Here is a 14,762-nt window from a genome sequence, read left to right as displayed (position 1 = left end):
TTCTGAGGGGGGGGGGGGGGGCTGGCAATTTTTTTTGAGACGGATTATTTATTTTCATGCCTGTCAAGGACAGATTATTTATTTTCAAGATCATCGAGGACAGATTATTTATTTTCAAGATCATCGAGGACAGATTATTTATTTTCTTCTTTGTCTTACGGCACCTTGATCGATTGATTCTAAAAGACTATAATCATCTATATACCATAGGCGGATTCAGGATGGGGGGGGGGGGCTGTATAACTTCGCTCAGGCAAGAGGTCTAGGGCCGCCTTAAGGCCCCCAGTGGGTCTGGGCGAAGCACTGGTGGAGGCCAAGGGAGGGAAATTCCCCAGAAGCTCTTGGGTTTTCGGGTATTTTAAGAGTAAAACCAGGACAATTACAGTGGTATTGGTTATTATGTAGCAAAGTATGACATTATTAATGTTGGTCATATCATACTTTGAATGAAGGGGGTTCAGGGGGCTTCGCCCCCTGAAGCTCGTGGGTTTTTGTGTATTTTAAGAGTAAAACCAGGCACAATTATGTAGGAATTGGTTAGTTATGTTCCAAAGTATGACATAATTAATACTAGTCATATCATACTTTGAATGAAGGGGGCCTAGGGGGCGAAGCCCCCTGAAGCTCTTGGGTTTTTCACATGTATTTTAAGAGTAAAACTAGGCACAAAAATATTGGTATTGTTCTAAAGTATGGCAATATTAATATAATTCCTATCATACTTTGAAATTTTAGGGGAGGGGTCATACACATGTATGCCTTCCTTAAATCCGCCACTGTATACTTTGTATTAATTTATCGGGAAGTATAATTCTTTGACAAGAAAATTTATCTTTTGTGGTGTTTAAGAATTGGCTTGAATTTAAAGTGATTCATCACATCTACTGAGTGCACATTGTCATGTTGATCAACTGACTACAAGTATCCAGTCTGGTAATCTGATTTTAAATATTAGTTGGTTCTAAAATGGCGAGCGAAGCGAGCCAAAAAAAAATACTGAATTGAAGATTCTGAGGTTAAATTACACGGAAATAAAAAGGTATTTTCACAATATTTAAATATCATAAGTCAAGGTCAGATTATTTATTTTCTTTGCAGAGGAGGACAGATTATTTATTTTCAACATTTTCAGGGACAGATTATTTATTTCCAAAATCTGCAATGGTGCTGTTCGACTTGACTTCGACAATGACTCCCATATGTCTGATCAGGATTACATCAATCTTACGGGTTTAGACAGAACACAATTTAACGAGGTTGTCAGCCACAGTCAAGATATAAAGACTAGTATTAGAACCTGCATTGCTGTGTTGCTCGTCAAACTTAGATGTGGCCTTGAAAACAAGATCATGTGTACCCTTTTCAACATGAACAAGTGGCAGGTACCGTAATACATGTATATTTAATCTGATACTGAAAAATGAATCAATGATCTTATAAAATTATGAAGATACTTAAGAAATCATTTACAAGTAATGAAATTATAAATGCTCTTACTCTGAATTTTAGATTCGTCGTGCTATATCATCTGCCCGGAGGGCATTATTAAAAGATTTTGTCCCTCAAAATCTTGGATTTGGCCATGTGACTAGAGAAGACGTAATATCTAACCACACTAGACCATTGGCGAAAGAGCTTTTTTCCCCTGGTTACGAACAAGACCCATCTGCCCTACTTGTTCTTGACGGGACGTACATTTATATACAGAAATCATCTAACTTTAGATTTTCAAGGCGCTCCTTCAGCATGCACAAGCACAGGCCATTAGTAAAACCAATGATGGTAGTAACTACGTCAGGATACGTGGTATCTGTCCTGGGGCCGTACCTCGCCGACTCGAAGAACAACGATGCCGGAATCTTAAATCACATAATCCGGAACAACACCGAAGAAATGCGAGACTGGCTGCAGGATGGTGACACATTCATCGTAGATCGTGGATTCCGGGATAGTTCCGAGGTGCTTGGCGATATTGGTATCAACATGGAAATGCCTTGCTTTATGCAGAGGGGTACATCTCAACACACCACACAGGAAGCTAACCAATCACGCTTAATAACTAAGGTATTTTTACTATTTTACTTTAAATTTCATGTGCATTTGTACATTGTACTTGTCTTCTAGTACTTCTGAAATATTTCATGTTGTCATTATAAAAATGGGTGCATTGTTTAAATAATTAATTTCAAATCAATTTTTTATAGGTAAGGTGGGTTGTCGACACGGCCAATGCGAGGTTGAAGAGATGGAAATATCTGAATCATGTCATACCAAATACACAGATTCCCTTTATTGGAGACTACGTAAGGATCGTGTGTGCCCTGTGCAACAGATTTACTTCCGTCTTAAGTTCTGGCAATGCGGAAGAGGATAAGGCCATTGCCTTAAAAATGCTGCATCTCTCTAAGCGGACAAACGAGCTACAGGAATTTGTAGAAAGTAATGGACTGTCAAACAGGACATATTCATGGCAAAAAATTGACGCAGCCGGCTTTGCGCAAGACTTCCCTAAACTGTCTGATTCCGAAATTCGCCAGTTAACGCTAGGAGTGTACCAAGTAAAGATGGCAAAAGCATACACCCAGGAACACTTACAGGATGACGGTACATACGAAATCCTTGTGAACGAGGACCTGGATGGTATTATTGGAGCCAAAATTCAGAGTCGTCAATTCAGTTCCAAAAAATACTCCTGTTGGGTAAATTACGAAGATGGCGTTGTGGTCTCATGGTACTGTAAGTGTAAAGCCGGCGCACGCATTGTTGGTTGCTGCGCACATATAACAAGCGTGATCTGGTTTCTATCGTATGCCCGACATCAGGATAAGCCCGTGCAAGGAGTGCGTGATTGGTCAGAACACCTCGAGGACGCAGCTCGCGTGATCGACGATTCTGACAGCGGCGAGGAGAGCTCAACCGAAGAATAGATTGTCTACAAGCTAGTTACATGTATTTTCTGGAAGTGATATTTTTCACATTTATCGATGTTAATTATCATTGAAACAGAAATATTCAACAGAAATACATAAAATACTTAGTACATGTATCATTATTTTCACGATATAGATCGTTTATACGTTTTATACGTTACTGCAGCGTAATTCCTGTTGATTTTGGAATAAATAAATGTCTTGTGTTGCAGATTCGAGCAAAGATTTTTATAATGTTTATTTATTCATGATTATTAAAAAAAAAATTTCTATTTATAATTGTGTTGTTTCCTTCTTTATTTTACATTGGTTAAAACGAAACGAATTGTGTTATTCTGATATGTGTAGGGATTTATCACAGCACCTTTACAATTGACGTGTATAACGTCAACGCTAAAATGGTGACGTTAACTTCAAAACAACAGCATTTCCAGGCATTTATTTTTATAATATTTAAAAAATAAACATATACTGTTATATATTATCTAAAAGGAAATTTATTTAGCTTTCCTCCTCGACAATTAAAAGTAAATTTCAACACGCGGCATTTAAGGGGGATGTCCGGCCACCTTTAGTGCAGTGAGAACAAAATGTAAACATTACTTCAAATGGCTAAAATACATTATATATTATGATCGAATTTTAAGTCCTTATGATAAAGATACAATAAATATGCATAACTGAATGCATGTTGTTTATATATAATCTATACTTTTGCAGAAAAATGCTTTTGATATGCTCCTTGGAACTGCGCAGCTACAGAATTAAGCAGAGTCTTAAAAAATCCAAAAAATTATGCAAACTGTGCATTAATGTTCTCTCTACAACCATTTGTTGAGAAAATTTCTAAATGTTGGACCTTTAAATGATAAATTCAAGTTCAAATCAAGGTACCGTTGTCTTCAAAAGGAGTGTGAAGAACCATGAAAGTAGTTCATGGATAGCAGCACGTGGTCTATTTTTAGCACAGAATTTTGTTTATGTTCTCCTTCGTTTCACTCATCCGAACATAAAATATTTCTATTCTAAGTACTTAGAAAATAAATAACAGAACACAGATATAAAGTATGTTGAGCGCCTATCAACCAGTTTATTCGCATATATGTACAATTAACACGCGACTTTAAGTAGCGATGCACTGGATGATGACCCCAAGAAATATATCCAAAATTCCAAATACAATCTATCTGCAAAATACAATGAAACATGTCTTAGTTATACATTATATATATATATATATCTATATGTAATTCAAAAAAAGCGTGTTCGAAATCTGGTTGATTATTGCTCGTCGATGACCGCTTTACGCCTGACCAACTTCTTATATACTATGACCAAACAACTACCCTTATTTGTGCTTACGCGTATAAATTAATCCCCACATACAACTAATAGAAAATGATTTATGTTCTCCTTCGTTTCACTCATCCGAACATAAAATATTTCTATTCTAAGTACTTAGAAAATAAATAACAGAACACAGATATAAAGTATGTTGAGCGCCTATCAACCAGTTCGAATACAAAGGTTGGGTATATCATTAATCTACAAAAGAAATTAAAGAATTCATAATATAAGATTCAAAGTAACAGCGAGTTTGTTATTTAAACTATCTGAAATGTAACCATCTTTAGCATTCTCCGAACGCCATCTGCCATGAGCTTTAAAAAGTCTATCCTGAAAATTGTTATTAACTGCTGTAGTTGCTCCACCACTTCTCAAACTATGTAAACCATAATCTTTAAAATCTACACACACACTTTTAACTTATAACTTATAAACATTGTCCTTTTTGAAAAATGTAACCGCTCTAAAAATAAAATCGTTAGACTGAAAAGTGAGACAAGCTATTATAGATATGTATTTTTCAAGATAAGAAACAGGACAATGTTTATTACCTGATTTCGCAATAACAAACATATTACCTTGCCTGAAAATATCTGTTTTGCTTTTTTTTTTTTTTTAAACTCTAATTTCAACATGTGAACCTGATTCATGAGACTAAATGTCACACATTCGAATATGCACAAGTTCATCATATCTTAAGAAACCTGCATAACCTAATAACAACATACATACCAATCTCGAATGATATAAATTTTCTAACTACGGAAATTTATCCATTATTTTATCTAAAATCTCTGTTGTAATAGTTTCCTTATTAACTACAGGTTTCGATAACAATCTCTTCCCTCCTTCTAAAATCAAATTTACAAGGTTGTCTGCACATGGATTATTACAAAGATTAATATGATGTGCCCATTGAATTCTATGATATGCCGCATTAATGACTGCAACTGAAGACTGCTTTTGTATAAGATAAGACAAATAAACTAACAGAAGATGGTGTAGCAGGTAATACAAGAAATTTAAATTTTGCGCACCAGGACTTAAACTGAAAAAAATAGCTCTGTATTTTTTAAACGTGTTATCACTTTTACTGTGCATTACTATATCATTCATTTTGAGTACCGTGTCCTTGAGTCTAGGATCTTGAATCTTTTTAATTTCTTTCCAATGCGAGAAACTACATGTGAGCTGAAATTAAAAAAAAAAAAAATAAAATTACTTCATATTAAATATATATACATTTAAGTCTCTTGATAAACATTTCAGCCCGTTCTTGATCAAATCTCATAAGCACATCTGTAATCTTAATCATAATGCTTCATTAACAATTATAAGCAACATAATATAAAATTTATTCACAATTGCCCCATCCGGGCTTCATCACAATTGCCCCATCCGGGCTTCATTAAAATTGCCCCATCCGGGCTTCATCACAATTGCCCCATCCGGGCTTCATCACAATTGCCCCATCCGGGCTTCATCACAATTGCCCCATCCGGGCTTTTTTTTTTTTTTTTTTTATTTTATTTTATTTTTTAACATTACAAAAGCCCCATAAAGACTAACATACATTCATTATCATTGTCTGTTATAACATAGCATAAACACAAAATTCAACAATCAGAACAGTCTATATAAAGCACAATAACATTACTCTGAAACTGCGTTTCAGCAAACACACTCTCTGCATGAGATCCTTTCCTGAAAAAGTTTCGAGGCTTGTGATATTCAAGCCATTCTTTAACAAAATTTTGAAAATTTCCAGAAAACGGCTTAACTAATAAAGGCCAAAAAGGTGCAGACTGCCATTTAGGAATAAGAGTACCTCTTGCTTTGCACAAAACCAATTGTTTAATCACTTTTATAATCAGATTAACAGGAGGTACTATCCAATTATTACCTATAGACCAATCAAACCCAAAAGCATCTACACCTGATGTTCCAGGATTCCAAACTCTGGAATAAAAATTTTCTACTTTCTTACTTTTAGAGTCTGCAAATAAATCATTATCAAATGCCCCCATTTTTTTTTTTTTTTTTTTTTTAAAACTGGAAAATGTGATCACCCACTGACCAATCATCAAAATCAAAAATCTTACTGTACACATCTGCAATTTCATTCATCCAGGATAAGCACGTGTTGTTCTGTCGTAAGGCTTCTTGTTGGTGCTTCTTTTCTTTGCTCTGAAAAATAGCTTGTCGAAGCTTAGTAGCATCGTCAGCGTCGTCAGTAATAGGATCATCTTCATACTCTTGTACAACGTCCCAACCATATTTATCCGCTATGCGAACAATTTTGTTCCTTTTATTCAAATGAGTTATAGTAGAATTCAAAATTTCTTTAGCCGTTTCTAATCTGTTATTTTCCAACAGGTTTAATACTTTTCTAATGTCAGTTTCTCTTTCTGCATTAAATTCAAACTGAATTTTATTGCCTTGATATCTAAAGTCAGGTACCTTTTTTTCTGTTGACTTCTGGGCTAAACTCAACTCGCTGACGATTTCTTGCTTTTGCCGTCTAAGCGCCCTATCTAATTTGTCTGTAAAAATATCCAGTGCATCTTGAGTAGTGAATTCATCTTGCGAATTTTGTGTTAAGCCAGGTCGTCCACTTAGGCCAATTTGAGGCGCAGCATGTATAACCCGCTCCTCGTGACTAGAATTTGACTCGTTCATTCCAGGTAAAGCGTGTTCGAAATCTGGTTGATTATTGCTCGTCGATGACCGCTTTACGCCTGACCAACTTCTTATATACTATGACCAAACAACTACCCTTATTTGTGCTTACGCGTATAAATTAATCCCCACATACAACTAATAGAAAATGATTTTCCAGACCTCTTCTTAATATGGAGGGACATAACAATTTTAAATGTAGAAGAAAATTACAGTTGCAAAATATTTCGAATAATATGAACACTTTTAAAAGAGGAAAGGTGTTATAGTGTGGCTTGAAGTATTTAGTATTATTATCGAACAGTTGTTAAATAGTGTACGTATTGATATAAAAAAATCTTAAACTCTTTGATTCCAGGTAAGGTTAGGAAAAATGAGCACCATCAAAGTTAAAAATTAAGAGTTTGTAAGTTTGCCACAGATAACTTATATTATCTATCAAAATTTTAATTATCACCAATGAAACAAAAAGAAATTAGACACATAAAATTGATACGAATGACCTTGTTTTAGTACCTACTAGTACGAAGGGTGATCAAAAATTTCGCAAACTATCTATATATCTACAAAACCGCAATTCAGATTAGAAACATAACCAAACGCAAGTTCTATAAATAGCATATGCTGAAGTTTTGCTCCTTGTTTGTGTCGTCACAATCTGAAAATGACGTCATTATGCCGGTACTTGTGACGAAAAATGGTTGTCTCAGTGGAACTCGTTCAACAAACGACTATAATATTAATGGTACATGTATATCTTAGAAATGTCTTTGAAATAGCGTATAAGAATTTCTTCACAGTTTATTAAGACAAATGGCTTCCTATAATTTTAATCAATGATTGGATAGATCGTTTTAATGAAGGAAGGCAAATGGTTAAATATGATACTTGTTATGTTGCCCGGTGAAAGCAAGATTGAAAAGGGGTGTGTTTTTACTTAAATATGCTATCAAAAAATGAAGACCTCCAATTTACACTTTGAAAAATACTTGAATATTTTAACAATTATATAACTATCAAATACCTAAGATATCGTTTACTTTTTGATCACCTCTCGTATACTGTGTCAAATAAAAATGCATTTACAATTTTCATCACAGCGGAGCAACATTTGAAAAGGAATGAAATTCAGAGTGGGTTAGGAGATTTAATGAATAAAAAACCTTTTTTTTCTATTTGCCCATATTGTCAAAATTACAATTTTACAAAGTAAAGAAAAAAAATCAACATAATTAAATATTTTATACCATCTTTAAACGGACGTTTGGTGGTCCTCCCAACTCAGGGAAAATTATTGGGTCCATATTTAATTTATTGGTGAGAAAAAAAATTCCTTAAAATTTAAACAAAATTGTTGACGGAAGAAAAAGAAAAAAAAATATCGTGTACTGGGATGAAAAAAAAATGAGTCGGGCCATTTCTAGGCAGTAATCGAGAGAGAGGGCAACCAAATATTTTTATAACAAGTGGTCTTATAAGGCTAGTACATGTACCATCACATGCAAATTTTTTTAATCTTTGGCACTATTTTGAAAAACAAACATAGGATTTTCGGGGCGAGGAGGGGGGGAGGGGGTTTTAGCCTCTCACTTTTTTTGCGATGATAGACAAAGCATATGCTATGGACCTTTCTTTGCAAACATTGTGCTCGCTTCTAAATTTCATAGAAACAACTCAATATATTTTATCAAGCTTCATATGTTCAATGAGCAAGAGCTTACAACGTTGTCAACATAATGAGACATGATGCGTTTTTATGTCCAAACAGTACTCCATACAATGTGTGGGTCATTGCAAACAATCTAGATCTTTATGTGAGGTGCCTGAAGAAAATCCTATAACTGCCTATTTTTTCTATCAAACTTCAAAACAAAATAGACATATGTACCAACTTTTCGAATGTAAGACATATAATTACAATTTGTTTTTCATGCACCGCATATTGTTTAACATTTTCAAATTAAATTTTAATCATCCTCCTTGCAGTGCCCCATTTGAAAATAACTTCTATCGCCACAGAAAAAAGACCCGCCGTAAACACAAATGTTAAGGACATTTTTATCTTTTTATCGTGAGTTTTAACGAAACCAACAAATTATCAAGACTTGATCCATGAAAAATTAAATATAATCATGGTAATATAAACGGATCTATCCACAGCAGATATATGCACATGCCAACCACGTGCTCAGTGGAATAATATTAACGGGAAATTCGAGCTGTAAACAGAACAGTTTTTCCCGATTTGCTGGAGTGAGGTTAAAATCGCGTTTTTTCATTAATCAGACGATGCGATGCAACAAATAAAAGTAGTAAGTAATATAATCTAATGATTATTACTTAGTAATTTCTTATCTTGATGTTATTATGGTCGCATTTATTCTAAAATCAATGTTATTCGAACTCTGTGTGACAGAGGAATGGCGGACGAAATAAACACATGGCCTCAGGAAGACACCCATATCAAAAATCAAATTTTCAAGAATTATGGATAATGACAAGAAAAAAGTACGTAAGGGTTGCCCGCAACCCTGTGTCTCGCCTGCTGTCGCTGTGGTTAGTAAGAAATGATTGTCTGATAAACTGAAGCATTTATTGACATTTCAGAAGGAATAACTCAAAAAGTGGATCGAGTCATTTTGCTGGTTTTTAAAGAGATATTGTCATGGACTTAATAAGAACTGTAAAACGTTTCTATCTGGACTGACTATAGGTATATTTTATATGGATTTAATATATAACTTTTGCATACTGATGAACACAACATTTTCCTCTTAGTCAATGTGTAATGCACTGCATATGCCAACTGGTAAACAGAAAAGTAGGTAGGATCCAAATGCATCATGTAGGTTAAATATCTTCTGTACAGTTTAAAATTTCCATATTTCATATTATTCACAAGAGTAGGTAGGATCCAAATGCATCATGTAGGTTAAATATCTTCTGTACAGTTTAAAATTTCCATATTTCATATTATTCACAAGAGATAGATTGTTTTTTGTCCACTTTAAGTTTCTCCGAATAACTGCTGGAAATACTATGTACACTTTAAAAACACTGTATCATATGTTTGTGTTAGTAGTTCATAGCAAACCACAATGGTTTACACAACGTGTTATGAGTCGCAATAATTTGAACTTGCATTTTGAAATCAAATCCACTGTATATGTATCAAGTCATTCATGCAGAAAATGTAGGTGAAGATTACCTAATTATGGTACTGATATTGTTGGTTACCTATGATGTGTAGACTGACAAATTATCATGCCACTATAAGTTATAGTTGCTGAGATATGGACCTCCACCATAAATTTATGCAAAGTCACTCATGCGGAAAAATGTAGGTCAAGATGACCTAATTCTGGTACAGGCGTTTGTGGTTACCCATGATGTATCCACTGACTAACTATCATGCCACTATAAGTTATAGTTGCTGAAATATGAACCTCCATTATCAATTTAACCAAAGTCATTCATGCAGAAAAATGTAGGTCAAAATGACCTAATTCTGGTACTGATGTTTGTGGTTACCCATGATGTATCCACTGACTAACTATCATGCCACTATAAGTTATAGTTGCTGAAATATGAACCTCCATTATCAATTTAACCAAAGTCATTCATGCAGAAAAATGTAGGTCAAAATGACCTAATTCTGGTACTGATGTTTGTGGTTACCCATGATGTATCCACTGACTAACTATCATGCCACTATAAGTTATAGTTGCTGAAATATGAACCTCCATTATCAATTTAACCAAAGTCATTCATGCAGAAAAATGTAGGTCAAAATGACCTAATTCTGGTACTGATGTTGTTGGTTACTTATAACCTGTACAATGACAAATCATCATGCCATTATAAGTTATAGATGCTGAGATATGGACCTCCACCAAAAATTTAACCAAAGTCACTCATGCAGAAAAATGTAGGTCAAGATGACCTAATTCTGGTACTGACGTTTGTGGTTACCCATGATGTATCCACTGACTAATTATCATATCCCTATAACTTATAGTTGCTGGAATATAGGTCTTCACCATAAATTATCATGAAAAAACTAAGTCCAACTTAAGGAAAAAATACGGAAAAATTTGAATTTTTTTTTTCAAAATCATACTTGGGATATAAATTTTTATCCATACTGAATATTGTGTCCAAATTTCAAGAAGACTGAATAAAATTTGAGAAAGTTATTGCAGTTTATAAAACTTTGACATTTGGGTTAACCAAAAGTTGGACGCCGACGACGACGACGACGACGACGGAATCTATGGTCGCTATGTCTCGCTTCGCGACATTCGTCGCAGGCGAGACAAAAAGCGAAACAAATGGTTGCAGCCATATTATCAATGAATCAAACTAACACCATTTTCAATGCATTTATCATTTTGTAAATGCTGTAGCTGCGCAGTTCTAACATGATTAATTTCCTCCTAATTAAAACAAAATAAACTTAATTATTTACTAATTTTGGTCTCTAACGGTCGGTAATAAGTGCATTAGCACTTTGAGTAACTTTGGGCTAGTTTAGTAGAGTATTAAGCGCATTCTTGGTATTTCTTTTTTTACACCAGACTTGATCAAATGTGGCTTGTACATCCCCCTTAAACGCGAAAAACGCCCCTTGTTCTCAGCGGAGCTATGACTCTAACATTTCACATGTGTATTCCCTGTGACAAGACCTTTCTTTGGGTACCACCAAATCTGACTTTTTCACCTTGACCTTGGAGTTTGAACATTTTTACACAAAAAATCCGAACTTTTTCTTTAGCCATATCTTTTGAACAGTAAAAACCAGGATATTTATACTTCACATATATATTCTTTGTTGAAAGACCTTTCATTGGATACAAACAACCATGACCTTTTGACCTTGACCGTGGAGATTTCCATCCTTGTGAATTTTTTTTTTACCTTGGCCATAACTTTTGAATGGTAAGGGATACGGCTTTCAAACTTCCATATATGTGATCCCTGTGAGAAGACTATTCATTGGATACCAAGAACTTTGACGCTTTGACCTTGGAGTTTGACGGTATATGATTTTGGCTTCCATATTAATTGTCTGTGAGGAGGAGTTATCTTTCTTCTAAATATTCCTTTATGTGAAAAGAAGTCATACTAATAAACAAGAGGCCCATGGGCCTTATAGGTCACCTGAGCATCATGCAACAACTTTCAAATGATTGAATTTGGTTCATGTTTTAAGCCAGATGCTATGGCATTCACAATTTTGAAAGAGGCACCATTGATTATCATAACTATTCACTTAGCGATTGCTTAGTTTGTTTACTTAATACCCATAAGCAGGGTAGGGGAACAAAAATGCATGTCAACTAATCAGTAATAATCAGGAGTCCCCTTACCACACATGAACCCCTGACCCTAGGTCTACATGTTGCACAATTTTTAAAAAGGCACACTTGCTTATCAAAAATGTTCAATTAATACCAAGGAGCAGATTTCAAACAATTCATTTTCAGTATATAGGTAGACCCCCCCCTTGGTATCCCTGACCCAGGGGCCTTGAAATTCACAATGCTAAAAGAAGAGCCCTTGCACATCATAACTTTATAAATACTTTATCTGCTTATTACCCAGGAGAAGAGAAAAAGATTTTCATAGATGTAATGTATTATCACCATATAATCATGATAGAGCCACACCCTAACACCATAATCCCTGACCCTGTGGCCATAAAATTCACAATTTTGGTAGAAGCATTCTTACTCATTATAACTATGTCCTTAATTAGTTTATTTAATACCCAGGAGTAGAGAAGAAGCTTTTCAAAGAATAAATGCATTTTCACTATATAATCAATAGAGCCCCACCCTAACACCAGAACCCCTGACCCTGGGGCCATAAAATTTATAATTTGGTAGAGGCACTCTTGCTCATCATAACTATGTACTTAATTAGTTTATTTAATACTCAGGAACAGAGAAGAAGATTTTCAAAAGAAATAATGCATTTTCACTATATAATCAATAGAGCCCCACCCTAACACCAGAACCCCTGGCCCTGGGGCCAAAAAATTCACATTTTTGGTAGAGGCACTCTTGCTCATCATAACTATGTACTTAATTAGTTTTTTTAATACTCAGGAACAGAGAAGAAGATTTTCAAAGAAATAATGCACTTTCACTATATAATCAATAGAGCCCCACCCTAACACCAGAACCCCTGACCCTGGGGCCATGAATTTCACAATTTTGGTAGAGGACTCATTGCTGATTACAATCATCCCAACAGTTTGACTGCTTGATGTCTAGGAGTAAAGAAGAAGATTTTTAAAGATTGCACTAATTTAGTGGTTTCTGCCCCATCCCCCAGGCCCCAGGGGAAAGGGACCATAAAATTCACAATTTTTGTTCCCCTTCACCCATAGATGTTATATGCCAAATTTGGTTGAAATTGGTTCAGTGGTTTCAGAGAAGAAGCTGAAAATGTTTAAATGTTAACGCACGACGGACGACGACAGACGAAAACGGATAGCAATAGGTCACCTGAGTTTACTCAGGTGACCTAAAAATGCTATATTAAAGTACTTGAAACATTAAACCATTTTTAAAATGGTCCTTAAAAAGATACAACTTATTCAATTTATAAGGCTTTTGATGTTGGAATTAAATGTTTTATTGTTAAATATAATAAAACAATTACAAAGAAATTGGCAAAAGAAATGGAAAGTATTGTTTCCATCATATGTGGACTTCATCTAATTGACAACTCAGAGAGCTCAATTAGGAAACTCTCATCAAGAAAACTGTGAGTAGTACTCATATTTAGTACTTTCTAAGTTATCTCTCATCAGAGGGTCGGTACCTTGCAGTGTTTCTAGTAAGTAATGTCGATTTTAGTAAATATGATAAGAATTTCATTTACTTAGTATTCTTTTAAGTATTAATATTCTAAATTTAATTAATTTCAGTATCACATTTACTTAGTAATAATTCATAAAATTTAGTAGAAAGCATATCATCTCTAAATTAAGTAATAATAATTTACCAAAAATGAGTAGTTCATTTACTAAGTAATATAATTCCCATAGTTTAAGTAATTCTATTGATACTTAGTAAATCATTTTATAAGTAAATGAATTCATCCTTATTACTAATTATGTTTACAATTACTAACCATGATAGTCATTTACTTGCTATTCTGACTAAATGGATTACTAATAATTACTTGTTTTTCTTTATCTAATATCTTATTTTAAAAGCAACAAGTAAAACTTTTTTAGAGTGTAAAAAAAGGTGGTAGACGATATTTTCCATTGAAATCGGACTTTCAAGGATCACCATATTTTGCATCTTCGCTAGCCAAGGGTTTCTGATACGCTCCTCTCCTCATAAACCCTTGGCATACGGTGAAGTCAAAAGACGGGATTGTTTTCCGTCACGTGATCTCGAATCTATCAGGTACGCACAGATTGCGTCATCGCCAGAAATAAAGACACGTGTTAAAAAAAATTAAATCAAAGTTTTTTCAAGAATAATTAAGAAGCAATAATTGAGTTATGTTTATTCATTATTTATAGAACAAATCTGAAGCTTCAATATAGATTCTTAATCACATATTTAGAAGATATTGGATGACACCATGGCTATTCATAGAATTGAATGTTATCTTACGGATCGTTGTTTACTTGCGTTTTTCATTTCCGAGATTAAAGAGTGAAGATGTATCCCGAACGCAAATATCGTCATTTACAAAAAACAGTTGCTGATTTGTCGACCTGGGTGTACTGAAATCCAATCAGAACTCTGGAAAAAAATCCCGATTTCTATGAACACCGTA

General features: G+C 34.4%; 2 protein-coding genes across 2 annotated transcripts; one reads left to right on the top strand and one right to left on the bottom strand.

Moving 5' to 3' along the window:
• Positions 1–1,199: 1,199 nt before the first annotated feature.
• On the top strand, positions 1,200–2,927 carry LOC134274192 (uncharacterized). The gene is made up of 3 exons (XM_062756446.1): positions 1,200–1,382; positions 1,510–2,064; positions 2,205–2,927. The coding sequence occupies exons 1-3, from the start codon at positions 1,200–1,202 to the stop codon at positions 2,925–2,927; spliced, it is 1,461 nt and encodes a 486-aa protein (XP_062612430.1).
• Positions 2,928–6,323: 3,396 nt separating this feature from the next.
• LOC134274191 (uncharacterized) lies at positions 6,324–6,956 on the bottom strand. Its single transcript, XM_062756445.1, has one exon. The coding sequence runs from the start codon at positions 6,954–6,956 to the stop codon at positions 6,324–6,326; it is 633 nt and encodes a 210-aa protein (XP_062612429.1).
• Between the last annotated feature and the right edge of the window lie 7,806 nt (positions 6,957–14,762).

The sequence above is a fragment of the Saccostrea cucullata genome, unplaced genomic scaffold (genome assembly GCF_032062105.1).
Source record: "Saccostrea cucullata isolate Sc308-1 unplaced genomic scaffold, CSIRO_AGI_Scuc_v1 ctg11318, whole genome shotgun sequence".
In the NCBI taxonomy this organism is placed as follows: domain Eukaryota; kingdom Metazoa; phylum Mollusca; class Bivalvia; order Ostreida; family Ostreidae; genus Saccostrea; species Saccostrea cuccullata.
This window is presented reverse-complemented; position numbering and strand designations above follow the sequence as displayed.